Source organism: Heptranchias perlo, chromosome 19 (assembly GCF_035084215.1).
Source record: "Heptranchias perlo isolate sHepPer1 chromosome 19, sHepPer1.hap1, whole genome shotgun sequence".
Taxonomy (NCBI): domain Eukaryota; kingdom Metazoa; phylum Chordata; class Chondrichthyes; order Hexanchiformes; family Hexanchidae; genus Heptranchias; species Heptranchias perlo.
Genome location: NC_090343.1, coordinates 17,775,983 through 17,790,482, shown reverse-complemented (window position 1 = coordinate 17,790,482; position 14,500 = coordinate 17,775,983). Strand labels below are relative to the sequence as shown.

General features: G+C 40.7%; 1 protein-coding gene across 1 annotated transcript in view; it reads right to left on the bottom strand.

The window, feature by feature from the left end:
- Nucleotides 1–8,429: 8,429 nt before the first annotated feature.
- Nucleotides 8,430–14,500, bottom strand: part of l3mbtl1 (L3MBTL histone methyl-lysine binding protein 1) — a 50,599-nt gene continuing 44,528 nt past the window's right edge. Inside the window, exons 18-21 of the mRNA XM_068000792.1 lie at nt 14,084–14,145; nt 11,192–11,361; nt 9,617–9,679; nt 8,430–8,564 (exon numbers count right to left, since the gene is read on the bottom strand). Coding sequence (XP_067856893.1) covers nt 8,430–8,564; nt 9,617–9,679; nt 11,192–11,361; nt 14,084–14,145 — 430 coding nt within the window. The remainder of the gene's footprint in view (nt 8,565–9,616; nt 9,680–11,191; nt 11,362–14,083; nt 14,146–14,500) is intronic.

Here is a 14,500-nt window from a genome sequence, read left to right as displayed (position 1 = left end):
AAGTGCCCAAGTGTTTAAGCAGAGTACTCTGCTGTTAAGATGGAGAGGGGTACAGTGAAATAGATGTGTCCCATCACGTGTTAACTGAGAGCAAATATGATTCTAAAATTTTTTTTTAAGTATTACATTCCATAATATTTTTTCCACTGATTACACTTGTTTTGTGACAGGCTCACACTGGCATTATGACACCATGGGCATAATTTTAACATGGAGGTAGGAACTCAGCAGGGGTCTGAATAGTCACGTCAAAAACCCGGAAAAATTTTGCGTGCATTGGCTCGAACGATCGTGACTCAATTGAAGGCCCTTAATGTAACTTCCGGGTTTCATGTCTCCAAGCTGCGCAGCGGGTGTACTGCGCACCCGAATGACGTGCTGGAAATTGGAGTATTTAAAAGGCTATTGCAACCATGGATTTTGAGGGACAAAGGAGGAATTTGCAGATATGGAGCACCAAAGGACTAAGGCAGCACCTTGGTTTAAATGACTCTTCCCTTGAATTGCTACTGGCTGGTGTGAGAAGCAGGAGGGACATATTGTACCCGGTTGATGGAAGTGCCCTGCCTCTGCCAGCAAGAAGGCCTGGCTTGAGGTGGCAGAGGAGCTGAGCAGCAGGAGCATGGTGGCAAAGTGGTGGGTGCAGTGTGGGAAGCGCTTTAATGACCTAACCAGGTCAGGAAAAGTGAGTACAGTTACTGACTCGCCTACATCTTGTGTACATTAACCCCCACCCACCAACTCTGTCTTGCCAAGCCAACTCCATCACATCACTCCTCACACCCACTTAAGTCTCTTTATCAACTTACCTTAACTTTCTGTGCACTTTATCACCTCCCCATTTGTGAACCCACCACTGCCATTCACCCCAATCCTGATGCAATGTGATGAATCAGTGTGATAGTCACCGTCTGATGCATCTCTTTCATTGGCAGCCACATCCAAAGCAATGCATCCATTGGGCGACCATATCACTCTCACTCACTCACATGTTTGTTCTTTCTCCCCTTGTAGAAGAGAACACAAAATGTACAGGAGAGGAGTAAGACTTGATAGGGGCCACGGCAAATAGTGCCCCTGACAAAGGCAGACAAAGAAGCCTTGGAGCTCAGCCGCATGGTTGAATGCCTGGCTGTTGGAGATGGCGAGACTGGCGACTCGCAAACAGCTGGTGACAGAACTTTAACATCCTTCACACACATCATGAATTTAAGTTATCAATAATTGATCTGTTGCACACCTCACTATGGTCATTGCAAATTAACTTCTGTGATAATTCTTAATATTGCTTTATGTTCTCTTCCAGGGCCTTCATGGATTGATAAGGAGCCACGCGCCATGGAAGAGGGCGATTCCTCAGAGGAGCTCCATTCCTCCGAGGGCGCACCGTCACTTCATATCCAGCCATGCCCAGCGCAGATACTGACATTTCGGTGGTTCCTGTCAGGCAGATAGTTGGGTTGTCACCTGGTAATTCACCGCTCACAAGTGAGCAGGAGCAGACACTGGTAGCAGGGCAGCTGTGGAGAGTCCACATTGAGGGGCACACTCCTCTCTAAGCTCTGCTCAGTTGGACACAGATGCTGAACCCCGAGGGCCATCGTTGAGATGGAGAATGATAGAGGTACAAGTGCCACTCTCCGCAAAGTGGAGAGGATGGAGTAGTCCACCTCCAGTATTAGTGGAATGGTGGCATAGGTAAGTGTGGGAATGTCTGCAATAGAGAGAATGGCAGCTTCCATTGAGCTCCAACACGGCTCACAAATGAGTCCATTCGGGCCATGACAATGACCATGTGGACTCAGGATGCCATCTTTTCTGCCGCCTTAAACAGGCAAACAGGTACTTTAGCCGTGGCCTTCGAATGAGTCACAGATGTGCTCCAAGCTGTTGTCCAGCAGAGTTATAGGAGTGATGTTGCCCTGGCCCAGGAGAGGGGTGATGGCGAAAGGCGACATGGAAGTGGGGACTCCACTCAAAGCACTCCCACATCTCACCCGTTGCCCCTCCACCCACCAGTACCCGCAATGCTGCCCCCTCTCCTGATGGCCGAGTCTGCCCCTGCACAGGTGCAGGTGGAGTGGTCTTTGGCAGGACCCTCACAGGCTTCAAAACCCAGAGGGGGTAGCTGGAGAGCAATTCAGCAGTCAGGGCAGGGGCCTGAGCAACCTGCCACTACCTCTGCTGAAGCCACAGGGGATGCACCATGTAAAAGCACTAGGAAGAGGAAGACAAAGGTTTAGTGATCACCAAGGGTATGAACAAGTGTGTCTGACTAAATGGCATGTTTACATTTATATTTATATTTTCTTACATGCACATTAAATGTTATAACTGTCACCACCACTGCCACATCTTGTCCTTTCTAGAGTCCCTTTTGCGAAAGCACCCTTTCATGTGCTTCATCATGAACAGCAAGACTTGATGCCACCCACTGGGAGCGTTTACAATGGGTGTATGTACAGACTGTTTTGTGCAAGCTGAGGCGGGGAGCTGGTGTTGGTGGTGGTGGTGGTTGTTGCAGGCGGTCTGAGTAGTTCACTATCTTCATTTTGCAGATCTGCTTATCAGAACCTATTAGATATGAGTATGCCCTCCTATCCTGATGTTGTCAGTTTGAGGGGGTCCAAAATGCAGATAAATATGTGTGAACACAAGAATTCTCAGTAAGAACCAAGAAATCTCAGTCTAAATCCAAAGAACTCCTAGCCAGAGGTTTGTCCGAGAGAACTGATTGCCCTGCTGCAAAAACTCACCTTTTCTTCACATCACTGGTTTATAAGATCCAAATGAGGGCTGGCTGCAACTTGCCTCCATTTCCATGACGTGTTTCAGAGGCCACAGGAGACACGTTCAGAAGTTAAAATGGTTTGTGTAATTCAACACAAAAAAAGTTAATAAGATTAAGTACTTTAAAGACCTAAATTGGCCCTTTAAATATCGGCCCACCAGCTTTAAGTGCTGGCGGGATTTCCGGGTGTCAGAAGCACGTACGCATCCAAATGTGTCTGGGTCAAACCCGGAAGTGGGCGCGTTGGAGCCGGGATGCAGTCTCCCTTCGAAAACAGAGTATTTTTAATGGCCACCCGCCCCCAACCCACACATTCTTGAGGGTTAAAATTTACCACCATACGTCCGTTATAAAAACATTTTTTTTTAATGTCCAGGAAGAAACTTTTCACTTGAAGGAGACAATATTTAATTGAGGCCTTTGTATAATTCTTTACGGAAGTTAAATTTGACAACCACCAAATCCAGGCGTGGGGATCGTGGTGAGCGATTAACCCAGGCCCGGTCGTTCTGATACAGGCAGTACGTGAGATTCGTGTGGCTGCTCACTTACCTGATGCCAGCGCGAGCAGCCAGGCTGTGTTGTTCAATGACTTCAGCAAGGGGGGTCCAAATATCGCGTGAGTGGTTCACACCTCTTAGAAGGCAGCCTGCATCTCTTATTTGCAAAAAATAAGGAACGGCTCCGCACAGAGTCCAAACGGAGATCAGACATCACACACGTGAAATACAGATGCAGGACCCATCCCTATGTTTACAAACTGTTGAGTTATGTTCAAACATTCAATAAAGGTTGTGCACTACTAAATCCCACATCCTCCAAACTGCACGCCAGACCTCACCAATCTGCTAATCTGAGTTTGTGAGAGAGCGTGCACCAAGGTTCTCTGATGATGCACTAGAGGCTTTGTGCAAGTGGTGGACAGAAGGAGGGGCATCCTGTATCTGCAGGGGGGGCAAGAGGCCCTCCAGTCATATGCTCAAGAGGCAATGGGAGGCAGTTGAGGATGAAGTCAATGCTAGGCGCATAGCACTATGAACATGGATGCAGTGCAGGAAGAAGTTCAATACTTTGACATGAGTGGTCAAGGTGAGTGAAGTCAACTGTCAAGTGGCATCTCCTACCAACTGCACCACTAGCCGCATCCACTGCTTCACACACTATACCCCCCATCACCCACCTACCAACAAACTCTTTCAATCAGATGCTTCCTCTCACCCTCACACATTAACACTGTTGCAAGCTGCACACCCACAACTCACAGGTCACACACCACTGGCAGCTATTCAACCATGACAGGCACATCACCCAAACATCTTGCAGGACACTCACCGACATATGTCCTGCTTTCTTGCAGGAGAAGGTGACGCGTAACAGGAGGCAGCAAGTGGCAGTGGCATTTAGCCCCTCGAGCCTGTTCGACCATTCAATGAGATCATGGTTGATCTATGACCTAACTCCATATACCTGCCTTAGCCCCATATTCCTAATACCCTTGGTTAACAAAATTCTATCAATCTTAGATTTAAAATTCACAATTGAGCTAGCATCAACTTCCGTTTGCAAAAGAGAGTTCCAAACTTCTACCATACCTTTGCATGTAACTTCACTCCTGCAAGTCCTGGCTCTAAATTGTAGGCCATCTCCCCGAATCCCCGTATTCAAGTTTAGCAGACCTCCAAAAACAGGTACAAATGCATCAGCAACCAGAAGCAATAATCCAGCAACTAACCTGTAAATCCTGCGTGATCCCTTTAAATAGCACTGGTGGAGGGTCCTCCAGGCCGTCTACAATGTGTTCAGCTATTCGTGGTTGGAGTGTAGAATGCCAAAATGGTATCTATCCCTTTAAATCAGTGTTGCACACTGATCCAATGCATGTTCTCCTTACTTTACATGGTACTGCGTTCGATATCTGCGTGTGCGCAAATGCCTTTATCAAGATGGCATCCTGCACACATCACGCTAGAAGCATGCGCATGCATTCCTGATGCCATTTTGGGACCCTAGGAGGCCGCGTTGGGCCTAAAAAATGGCCGAATATGTAGCCCAAAATATTTATCTAACATCCACAAAAATCAAAATTTTAGAGCGAATGCTCCAACACATTCACAACAAAATATGGTGGAGAAGCAGACTAGAAGTTGATTGATAACACTACATTTTTAAATGCTGCCATTGAGTTTCGTCACAGACTGCCAAACAGAAGTTTCTGACTGGAGCACAAATACACATTAGATGCTAAAAGCAGTAAAATTCAGTCCACATTTTTACATGTCATTAAAGGAAAATGTGAGTCAGCAGCAATGGTGCATATCATTTAAGATGTATTTCCTCCTCCATAATTTTAGTTTGCTCTTTTCCTACCAACCTTCTAAACATTCCAAACAATGCTGTTATTATATATTATCATTACAATCAAGCAAAATCTGGATCACAAAACCCTTTCACACACACACATTCCTTAAGGTTGATTTCTTAACTAGAAGCGACATTTATGTGTTATTTCCGAACAGATATGAAACTTTCAGAAATGAATACTGCCTTTTCCTTGTCACTTGAGTTCTAATTTATTGGAAGTATATTACCATTTTGCAGTCTAAAGAAACCGTGGCCTAAAAATTCGGGTGCGCCCATCTATGACTTGTTGGTTGCGGCCTAACAGACAGTTTCTTTAAGGGCTGCCTCAGACCAAATCAGTTTTGCAGTGCGGGCCTCATTGTGTGCCTTATTTGAATATGCAAAGGATCTATCGCCTATTTCAGGCATGGGCACTGCATGCCGATTTTTTGGCCTTCACCAATACGGCGGGTGGTGCACTTCCAGCTCGTAATGAGCGTGTGTTTCTTGCCTACCATATTGGAAGTTTAGGAAGCCGTTTAGCGCCTGGAAAATGGGCGCTGCACAGCTGAATTTCTAGGCCCATATTTCAACTTCACTATACTATGGATCATAGATGAGAAAAAGAAAATAAAGTATGAGCAGCTGCACATTTGCCACCTTTAATAAGAAAACAGAATAACATGGTTTGTGGAAGTGTTCATTGACTTCAGGATCCCTCCTACAAAAAAAAGGAACAAAATGGCATTCAGGATCATTTTACTAATAGAACTTCATATTTAACCTCTGAATTGCTTCTAAATGTTTTGTTTATTCACTACATGAGTGTTACAAAAAATTGAAGTGGGTTTTTATGTCTGGTCAATGCCTACTGAATTACATAGGAAACCTAAGTATTTGAAGTTCTTCCCAAATAGGACAGGGGTTGGAAAAGGGGGAAGAGGAATTATCAACCTAACTGAAACCTATACAGGGCCATTATAAAGGGACACTTTGTGGATTTGATTATAATGCTTAACTTAATCCAGGTAAAATTGCCATGTAAGTGGAAAAATTACATAACTTAATTGGTAATAATTTAACCCTGTCATTGCTGGAACTGTTCTCAAACCTTCTCTCCATGATTGTGCTGCATAGCCATAAAGCTTGAATTAGAGAAGCTTTGTGCACAACTGGAGATGGGCACAAGCAGTATAACATTGAAAAGAGACATAAATATTCTAGCTATGAAATATATAATGGGCAAATATTAAAGTCAATGCTAGTGATGGTGGGTGAAATGACGAATGTGGCAAAGCAAAGTCCACATAATGAAAATTAAACAAACATAAAATATTGATAACAGGAGCAGGAGTCTAAATAAATGCATGCGTGTCAATACACTTTTGTGTGCACAATTAAATGTTTTAAATTCCTTTGCACTTTTAAAAATGCATTTTTCCTACAATTAGACAAAAAAGGTTTCCTGACATTTTGATGCTAACATAAATATGAATATTGTATTACCTAAAATTTCTGAAGAAAATACTTAAATTCCAAATGGTTACATCATTTAAAATGACACAGAAATGTGGTAAGTGCCTATAATTACTAAAAAGTAATTGTAACAAATCATGCTATGATAATTATACTTTGCAAATATAAAATACTACAAATTGTTGTGAGCACCATACTAGAGTACTGAAGTACAGTACTAATAGAAAGCAAGGAGCTGACCTTGTGAGTAAACAGCTATCTTATGTACAGTAATAAGAAAAACAGGAGGGAAGATTTCCTCTCTGCCCTGGATATAGCATAATTGTAAACACATTTATAAAGGTTGTATTCCCAATTTCACTACACATAGTAATCAGAGCAACACGTAACCCAATTTTGAGTATTCTGTATTTCTGATTTAAAAAGTACCACTCACATTTGTCTTTAAATACCTTTTGCTCTTCTACATTGTAAAACAAATGATGGCAGATATTCCAAAGTGATGTTTAAAACTGTGGGACGTAACTATCATACCAGGTTATCAAAGTAAGATAATTTATTCATAACCCTTTAACCCATGTAGGTTTTCTTTGCAGTAGTTACGTAATACAGTCAACAAAGATCCATTGTATACCTGTATTACTCAAACATGAATCAGTGCTATAGTCCAGATGTTTACAGTGTATTTATAAAACTGATAAAAGATTACTCCTATGGAAATACAAGCACTTGACTTAGTATGGGAATCATATGAGGTCACACACAGAAACTACAATATAGTTTTCAAATAAATGTTGCCAATAATAGCAGACAAATGCTTGACATAATCATATGCCATTAATTTAGCAGAGGCATTAACCCATTGAACATAAGTGGGTAAAAACTTGTACTAAAATAACAGAAAGGTCATTAGGCAATAACCCCCTAATATCACCAACGGTAATCTTCAACTTTATGTGTTAAAGAGTTAAACAAATATGGACTCGTTCTTTTTTCACAACATAAGCATAAGGTGAAGAGCACTGAAATTTATGAGCATTGCATAATACTGTGACAAAAAAAACATTTACAATCATGGACTGTAAGTACTTCTTCAAGCTAGTATGCAAGTAATGACAACAGGGAAAATGTCCCATAATATTATGCAAATGTCAAATGCAAGAAGGGGTGAAGATTTAAAAAACTAAAGCTGTCTTCAGCTGTCCACGGTATCTCAACATGGCAAAAAACTTTCAATGGACTGATACCAAATGCAAATTCAAACAATTAGAAAAATTACAATTTGATTTTTGCATGAAAGGCTTTGTATAACTGCCTATTAAACATGTACAAAATACATCATATTTTCTTTAGTTTGGTCACTTGTAATTAAATTAATAAATAATTTGTTCAATAAATCAAAACAGGAATGCAACCAAATATAATTTGAATGCATTCTTTATCTGTACAGTAATATTTTCACAACTTGAAAAAAAATGATTAATCATTGTTTCATTAAATTACACTTAAAATGTGAATTATCACAGTAAAAGCCAGTATACTTTCACATATTGTCTCACGGGGTTTCATAAATGGGAATATAATCTAAACATTCTGTCACTGACCTAGAGATAAATCAAGCAATGTTTGTAACTTCACATACATACTGTCAACTACTAATGCAACTTGTTTTGTTCAATTTTCTTGCCATATAGCACACAACATTTACCAGTGTAAAAGAAACAAAACCAGGAATTATTAACAAAACACAATTCTAGGTACTTCTGGAGCAGTTTCATTTTTTTTCCTACAAGATTACACTACACATAAATTCACAGGAATGTCATTTTGGAATATCATCTGCACTTTTGAACATAAGAATAGAATTATAAATCTTTAATGCTGGACCAAGTTTAATGCTCATGATCTTCACTATATCCACTTGTGTTAGAAGAAGAAAGGCCTCCCCATCAATCGACTGTAAGAAAAAAGTGCAGGAGTTCTTCAATGCAGTTTAGGATACAAAAATAAAAATATCACATCGCATGTCTTATTTCCAGAAATGTCCCTAAGAATGAACTTGAACAGTGATTCATGTCTTAGGTACTTTAGAAAATAATGATCTTGAAATTACGCTGTGGGATATTAACTGCGAATGGTTAACACATTGGTTCATGGCTAATCTATACCTCAACTCCATTTTCCCACTTTTGCTCCATATCCTTTGATACTCTTACCTAACAAAAATCTATCCATTTCAGTCTTGAAAATTTCAATTGACAGGCTGGAGAAATAATTTTAGTCCAGGGTACTGTGCCCAAAAACACAAGAGGATAAAGTAATTGAAGATGCGTTCTCTCTTAGAGGAAATATTTTCTAATTTGTCAAGGTGAATGCAGCCTCATGGAGACTCCAAGGTCAGTTGGCGTGGCTGAAAGCAACTTCCTCAAAGGCAGCATCTGATGGGTACATAATCCAATAGTTCCCAATGAGCTGAGCAGGGGATTTAGCCTCCTTTCCAGCCCTAGAAGATGAGCTCAGAGCGGGAATGAAACTGAAAAGGTCAATATCAGGCAGGATATGACTTTTGGCAATAACACTGTGTTAGTCAGACTGCCATTATTCACCTGAAGATCTGAATCATCTCACTAGTTTACATACAATTTATACACAGTAAATTATTAACACTATATAATCTCCAGTTCCCCATTTTAATCTTAAAATGGAGTGTCCTGCCTGTACATGGTGATGGAAGACTACATAATTCTAATAAATGTTATGCCCTGAACTTATGGGATACCAGCATTTGAATGCATAATACTTTAATCTGGAGTTCCTCTCTTCCCCATTTTGCAGACCCATTTATCACAAATTGGTTAACGCATCTGCTAAAATAGCAGAAAGAGGTTTTTCAGCCAAATATGTTAAGCATTTATTCGCTGGTATCCAATGGCATAATTTCAGGGCTTTAATAAAACTGCACAATATGGTGTAAAAACTGTTGAGGGTATGAGGTAACTCATCGCCTACCTCCTCTTTGAAGAGCTTTGCCTGTTGCTCACAGCCAGTAAGTGTCTGGACAAAGTTTCCCACCTACAATAAATAAAATTGCTGTTGCTGTGACATTAAGATATTAAATGAACAAAACATGCACAATAGATTACTTTCATCTTTGATAGCAGAAGATGATTGCTTAGTCAACAGAAATACAGAAATTTTTAGAGCTTGCATACTTGACTGAGCAACATTGAATATGTTTGCTGAGATGAACTATCTCTAACTTCACAACATTCTTTAATTTTGTATGATATTTTTAATTTCGTAATACTGTTTAATGAAACAGGCTTTTATGAAATATTCACATATACAGGTGAACGTTTTTCTTGCTTCAGGTGGATTCTAACTGGCATAACATGGCATGAGTTTTATTCTTGAACTAGAATCAGAGTAAACAACTCTACCACTTAAACTGCCAATTTTATGTCAAGAAATTCCAGTTCTAGCATTTGCACAGTATAGGATTTTTGAGCTGCATGTACTGCTTTCCGTGAGTTAACCAATGGCAGTGCGTAACCATCTGGTAAAAAGCACATGATGATAAGCCACTTCTCACTTTGATGGGATGTTTCATTTATGAACAGAGGGAAAACTAATGAAGTTTACAGCGCTCCTCCCATTCCCCACACAATTTTCTTTCCTTTTCTCCACGCCTTTCCCATGAGGATGGTGACTGGAGTATGGCTCAATAAACACCGGCAGCCACCCAGTACCTTGCGCAAAGGGCTATTTTTACATGTGAGCAGGGGCATTGGGGGAAATATTAACTTTTGGAGATAGTGTAAATGGGGCAATACTGGATTGGCTGCCAGTTAGGAGAGGTGCATAACATGCATTATCACCCCATTTACACTATCTCCAAAAGTTAAAATTAACCCCACTGAGTATTAGCAATCTATTTTATCTTGAGGAGCATCACAACAGAGTCCAAACTGTCCTCATTTGATGTTCATACGTGTATATTTTCTGGTACGGAAAGTGGTCAGAAATGGGAACAGTAGCTGATTTTTTTTTCACCACCTTGACTGGAGACATTAAGATCAGTTATAGTACGTGCACTATCATACCAGCTGACATCAACTGAGTTTTCTGGTCTGGTTTTGTACCATATTACACAGTGTATTCACCCAGTGATCCACTGGAGCAACTAATGTTTTGTTTTAAAATAAATATTTGCTAATAATCAAGGAATGGGAAAAGTGACTTCAAATTACTTGCAGGTCAAACTCTTACTTCAGTGTAAGAAGCAATGACATATTTTAAATCACTCTGAACAATTTTAATCAGAAATAAACCAAAACAAAATCCCACAGCACCAAAAATGGTTTGTACATTTCTGACAAAGATATGTATTCAAACAATGGCAAACTGCCCAGATTTTTTTTTACCAGTGTAATTTCTGAACCATGATTGCGAAAGAGACTGTAAATAATTAACAGCTTGGTCATGCAGCTTTAATTCAGAACAATTCCAGCATTCAACTGGATTTGCTTTATATATATTTTTTAAACTGCTACATTTCACCTGTATTTCCTTCTCTTCTCTTACCTCTTCGATGGTCCATTTGGCCACTTTGCTGGCAGTGATTCCTGCTACACCTGGAAGCAGCTTGCAGTGCTGTTCCCAGCACAAGGACAATGAACGAGCTGGATGTGGGGATATGGCAGACATAAAGACTGATTGATGCAAGACTTGTTGCATGCCATCTTTTGGAATGTCTAGAAATATAGCATCAGAAATACATTTGATCCCTTCTAAATATCATTAACATTTATTTGCTCTTTTAATCAGGATTTTATGTCAACATTAACTTTTTTACAAATCACTTATATAAATTCTATAGCCTCCATCTTAATGAAATGAATGATAAGTGCATTATTATAAAAAATAAGCTGAAAGATGTTAGTTTACTAAAAGACTCATTACTCTCTTTTCAAATAGTAACACTAACCATGTCTAAAAAGGGATGAAATTTTTCCCATCAATTTTGGCAACAAAAAAGTCATTGTGAGTACAAGGGATTTCCCGTATGGTACTCATACTGACTTTTTGCAAAAATTATCAACAGAAAGAATTTCAGCCTGTCAGTGTACGGTCTATGCTTCTATCTGATGTTAACTGGACAACTGTAGCTGACTAAAACATTTTGGACAATGTAATATCCCATTATCACAATACCAAAAAGTATAGAATCTCTGGCCTAGAAATTCGATCGCACCCAAAAATGGGCAAAAAAGGAGTGGGGCGCGCACTGCATGCGCCCATTAGTGTTGTCCCAGGGCTGTACTGCAAAACTCCACTGGGTCGATCTAGGCACTGGAACCTTTTCTTGAGAACACCTACGCTTTGGTCAATGAGAGCTCTTATTCTTGTGTGGCTCTCATTGTATCAGCACTGAATGTCTGTGTCCAGGCTCCTGGCAGGAGTCATGAGCCAGGTGTAGAGATGTCTCCAAGGAGCCAGCCTGACACATGCTGGTCTCGATAGAAGACAAGAGGGATTGAGGGCTGGCGCAGGAGGAAGGCATCATGACTACTTACCAAGAAACTGGGCACAGATCTGCATTATTCTCTGCCTGTGGTCACAGACCAGCTGAACATTCAGGGACTGGAACCCCTTCCAGTTATAAAACATGGTTGGTTCTTGATGGGGACAATGCAGAGCAATGTGTGCGTGGTCAATGATGCATTGCACTGGGGGAAACCCAGCAACATAGGCAAATTCAAGAGCTTTCTTCTCCTGATCAGCAGCCTGCATTGGGAAGGTGATGCAATGCTGTCTCCTTGCAAAGAAAGCATCTGTCACGTGCTTGATGGCCTTATGGACAGCAAACTGACTGATGTTACTGATGTCATCTGTTGCAGCCTAGAACAAACCTATGGCGTAGAAGCTGAGGACCACCATAACCTTCACAGCTAAGGCATGTATGTGTGCGCTCTGGTGTCTGGCTCCAATTCCTGCTGCAGAGGGTGACATAGGTCAGTGGCTGCCTGCCTGCTAAAGTGCAGCCTCTTCATAAACTGCTCTTCTGTCATGTTGAGATAAGACATCCTGTTACAAGACACCCGCCTGCTGTAAGGCCTCCTTTGCCTTTGCCCTTGCCTCCTTCGCCATTATCTTTGAGTCTGCGCAGGTCTGTGCTGCCATGCTTGCTTCTGCTGCTACTGTGACAGCCTCAGTGGTAATCCCAGCAACATTCTCATCTTTTCCAATGATCTTGCAGCCAATGAATTGACAGAGAGCAGCTGCAGTCAAAAGTCAGCTATCCAAAAGCTATTTATTATGAAAGACTTTCTGAACTATGCCAAAGCAACCCAAAAATGGCTCCAAAAATTCCCTGCAGCCAAAAACAACTATTCAGAGACTTACCTTAATGTAGTTGGGGATCCCTTTAAATATTGCTGCATCAGCCTGCTTCCTGAGTGTTAACGCCATGTTTTCCTGGGCGAGTTTAAGAATGAGTGACTCAAAACCCTCCCAGGCACTAATTTTCCAACAGGGTCCAACTACAAGAACAGGACCACTATTTAACTATTTTAATGAGTCTAGCCTTCGTTTCAATCAGCCGCCAGAGATACCTAAGTAGTGCCTTAATCAATAAGGTGGCCATTGCACTTTGGGTACATTTCCAATGTGGGATAACCCACTACAAAATTGGTAAGTGGAATATCAATTTCGCACCCAAAAACTGGGCGTAATGCAAATGAATTTCTATCCCATATGTGGACATCAGGTAAGGAGATGATTGGACACTGCTGTGATGCTCCAATTGTTAAACAGCCACCAGCACAGTCTAGATGAATGCTTGGGCTGTATGAAACATTTGGGCCGCAGGTATACTTGGAACCATACCCTGGCATCAGTCAGTGCCTTCAGAAAAGAGGGAAAGAAAGGGAGCAAAAAGGCAAAAAAAAAAATCAGAACACAAACTTTTGTTTTTTGTGTAACAATAGTTAGAGTTTGTTTATGTACATCATTGAACTTTTAAATGAATTTGTGAAAGTTGAATTCCATCTGTTCTATTTATTTTTCACCAGTAGACTCCAAAATAGGAGTGTAATTGTATAACCTGAAAAGCATAAAGAAAGAACCTTCCAGAAATACCATTATAGTGGTCAAAAAACTATGGGGTTAAAATTCTGAATGAGTAACTTCACTTACAAATGTTTTATGCTCTTGTACTGCATTGCTGTGTATGCTATTTTTACGCAAACATTAATCCAAATGGGTGAATGTCTGCGTACAAATAGTGTACATAGGTATGTAGCACAAGCACATTAGGTGTTTGTTTGTGCAGTTTGCTACCCTTATAAATAGACGTGTACTGAGATTTCAAATAGGAAAAATTGAAACTTGTACTTAAATCAAATATTAAATATGTGAGGCATCACAGCTGCCAGAAATAACTCATCCTGAAAAGAGCCCTGCATTTCAGCTCACTCTGAAAGCTGACTTTTAATTCCTCTTGTTGAAGCTTATGATACTTGGGTGGACGACCAATCCTGGAAAAAAGAGAAACAGCAGAAAATTAAAGAAAGATATTAAACTGTTGGTTAAGTTCTCATTGATGTGATGATTTGTGTCTAGTCATATTTCTGCTGCTTCATTGTCCAGTTCACCCACAGCCAATGCACTTTTTGTCAGCCCTATGCGTGTATGTGTATTCATGTGTCTCTGTGTGCGCATGTATGTGGATCAATGTGTGATAAGGGAAAATAATCAACATCCTCTTCACTAGCTCAAAGAGAATGTCTGAGGCCATGCCACCATTAGGTGAGGCACAAAAATGTGAAACATCAAAGAAGCAGTGTTTATCAAAACAAAACCAGAAAAGGATCACAGTACAGAGCACTGTTT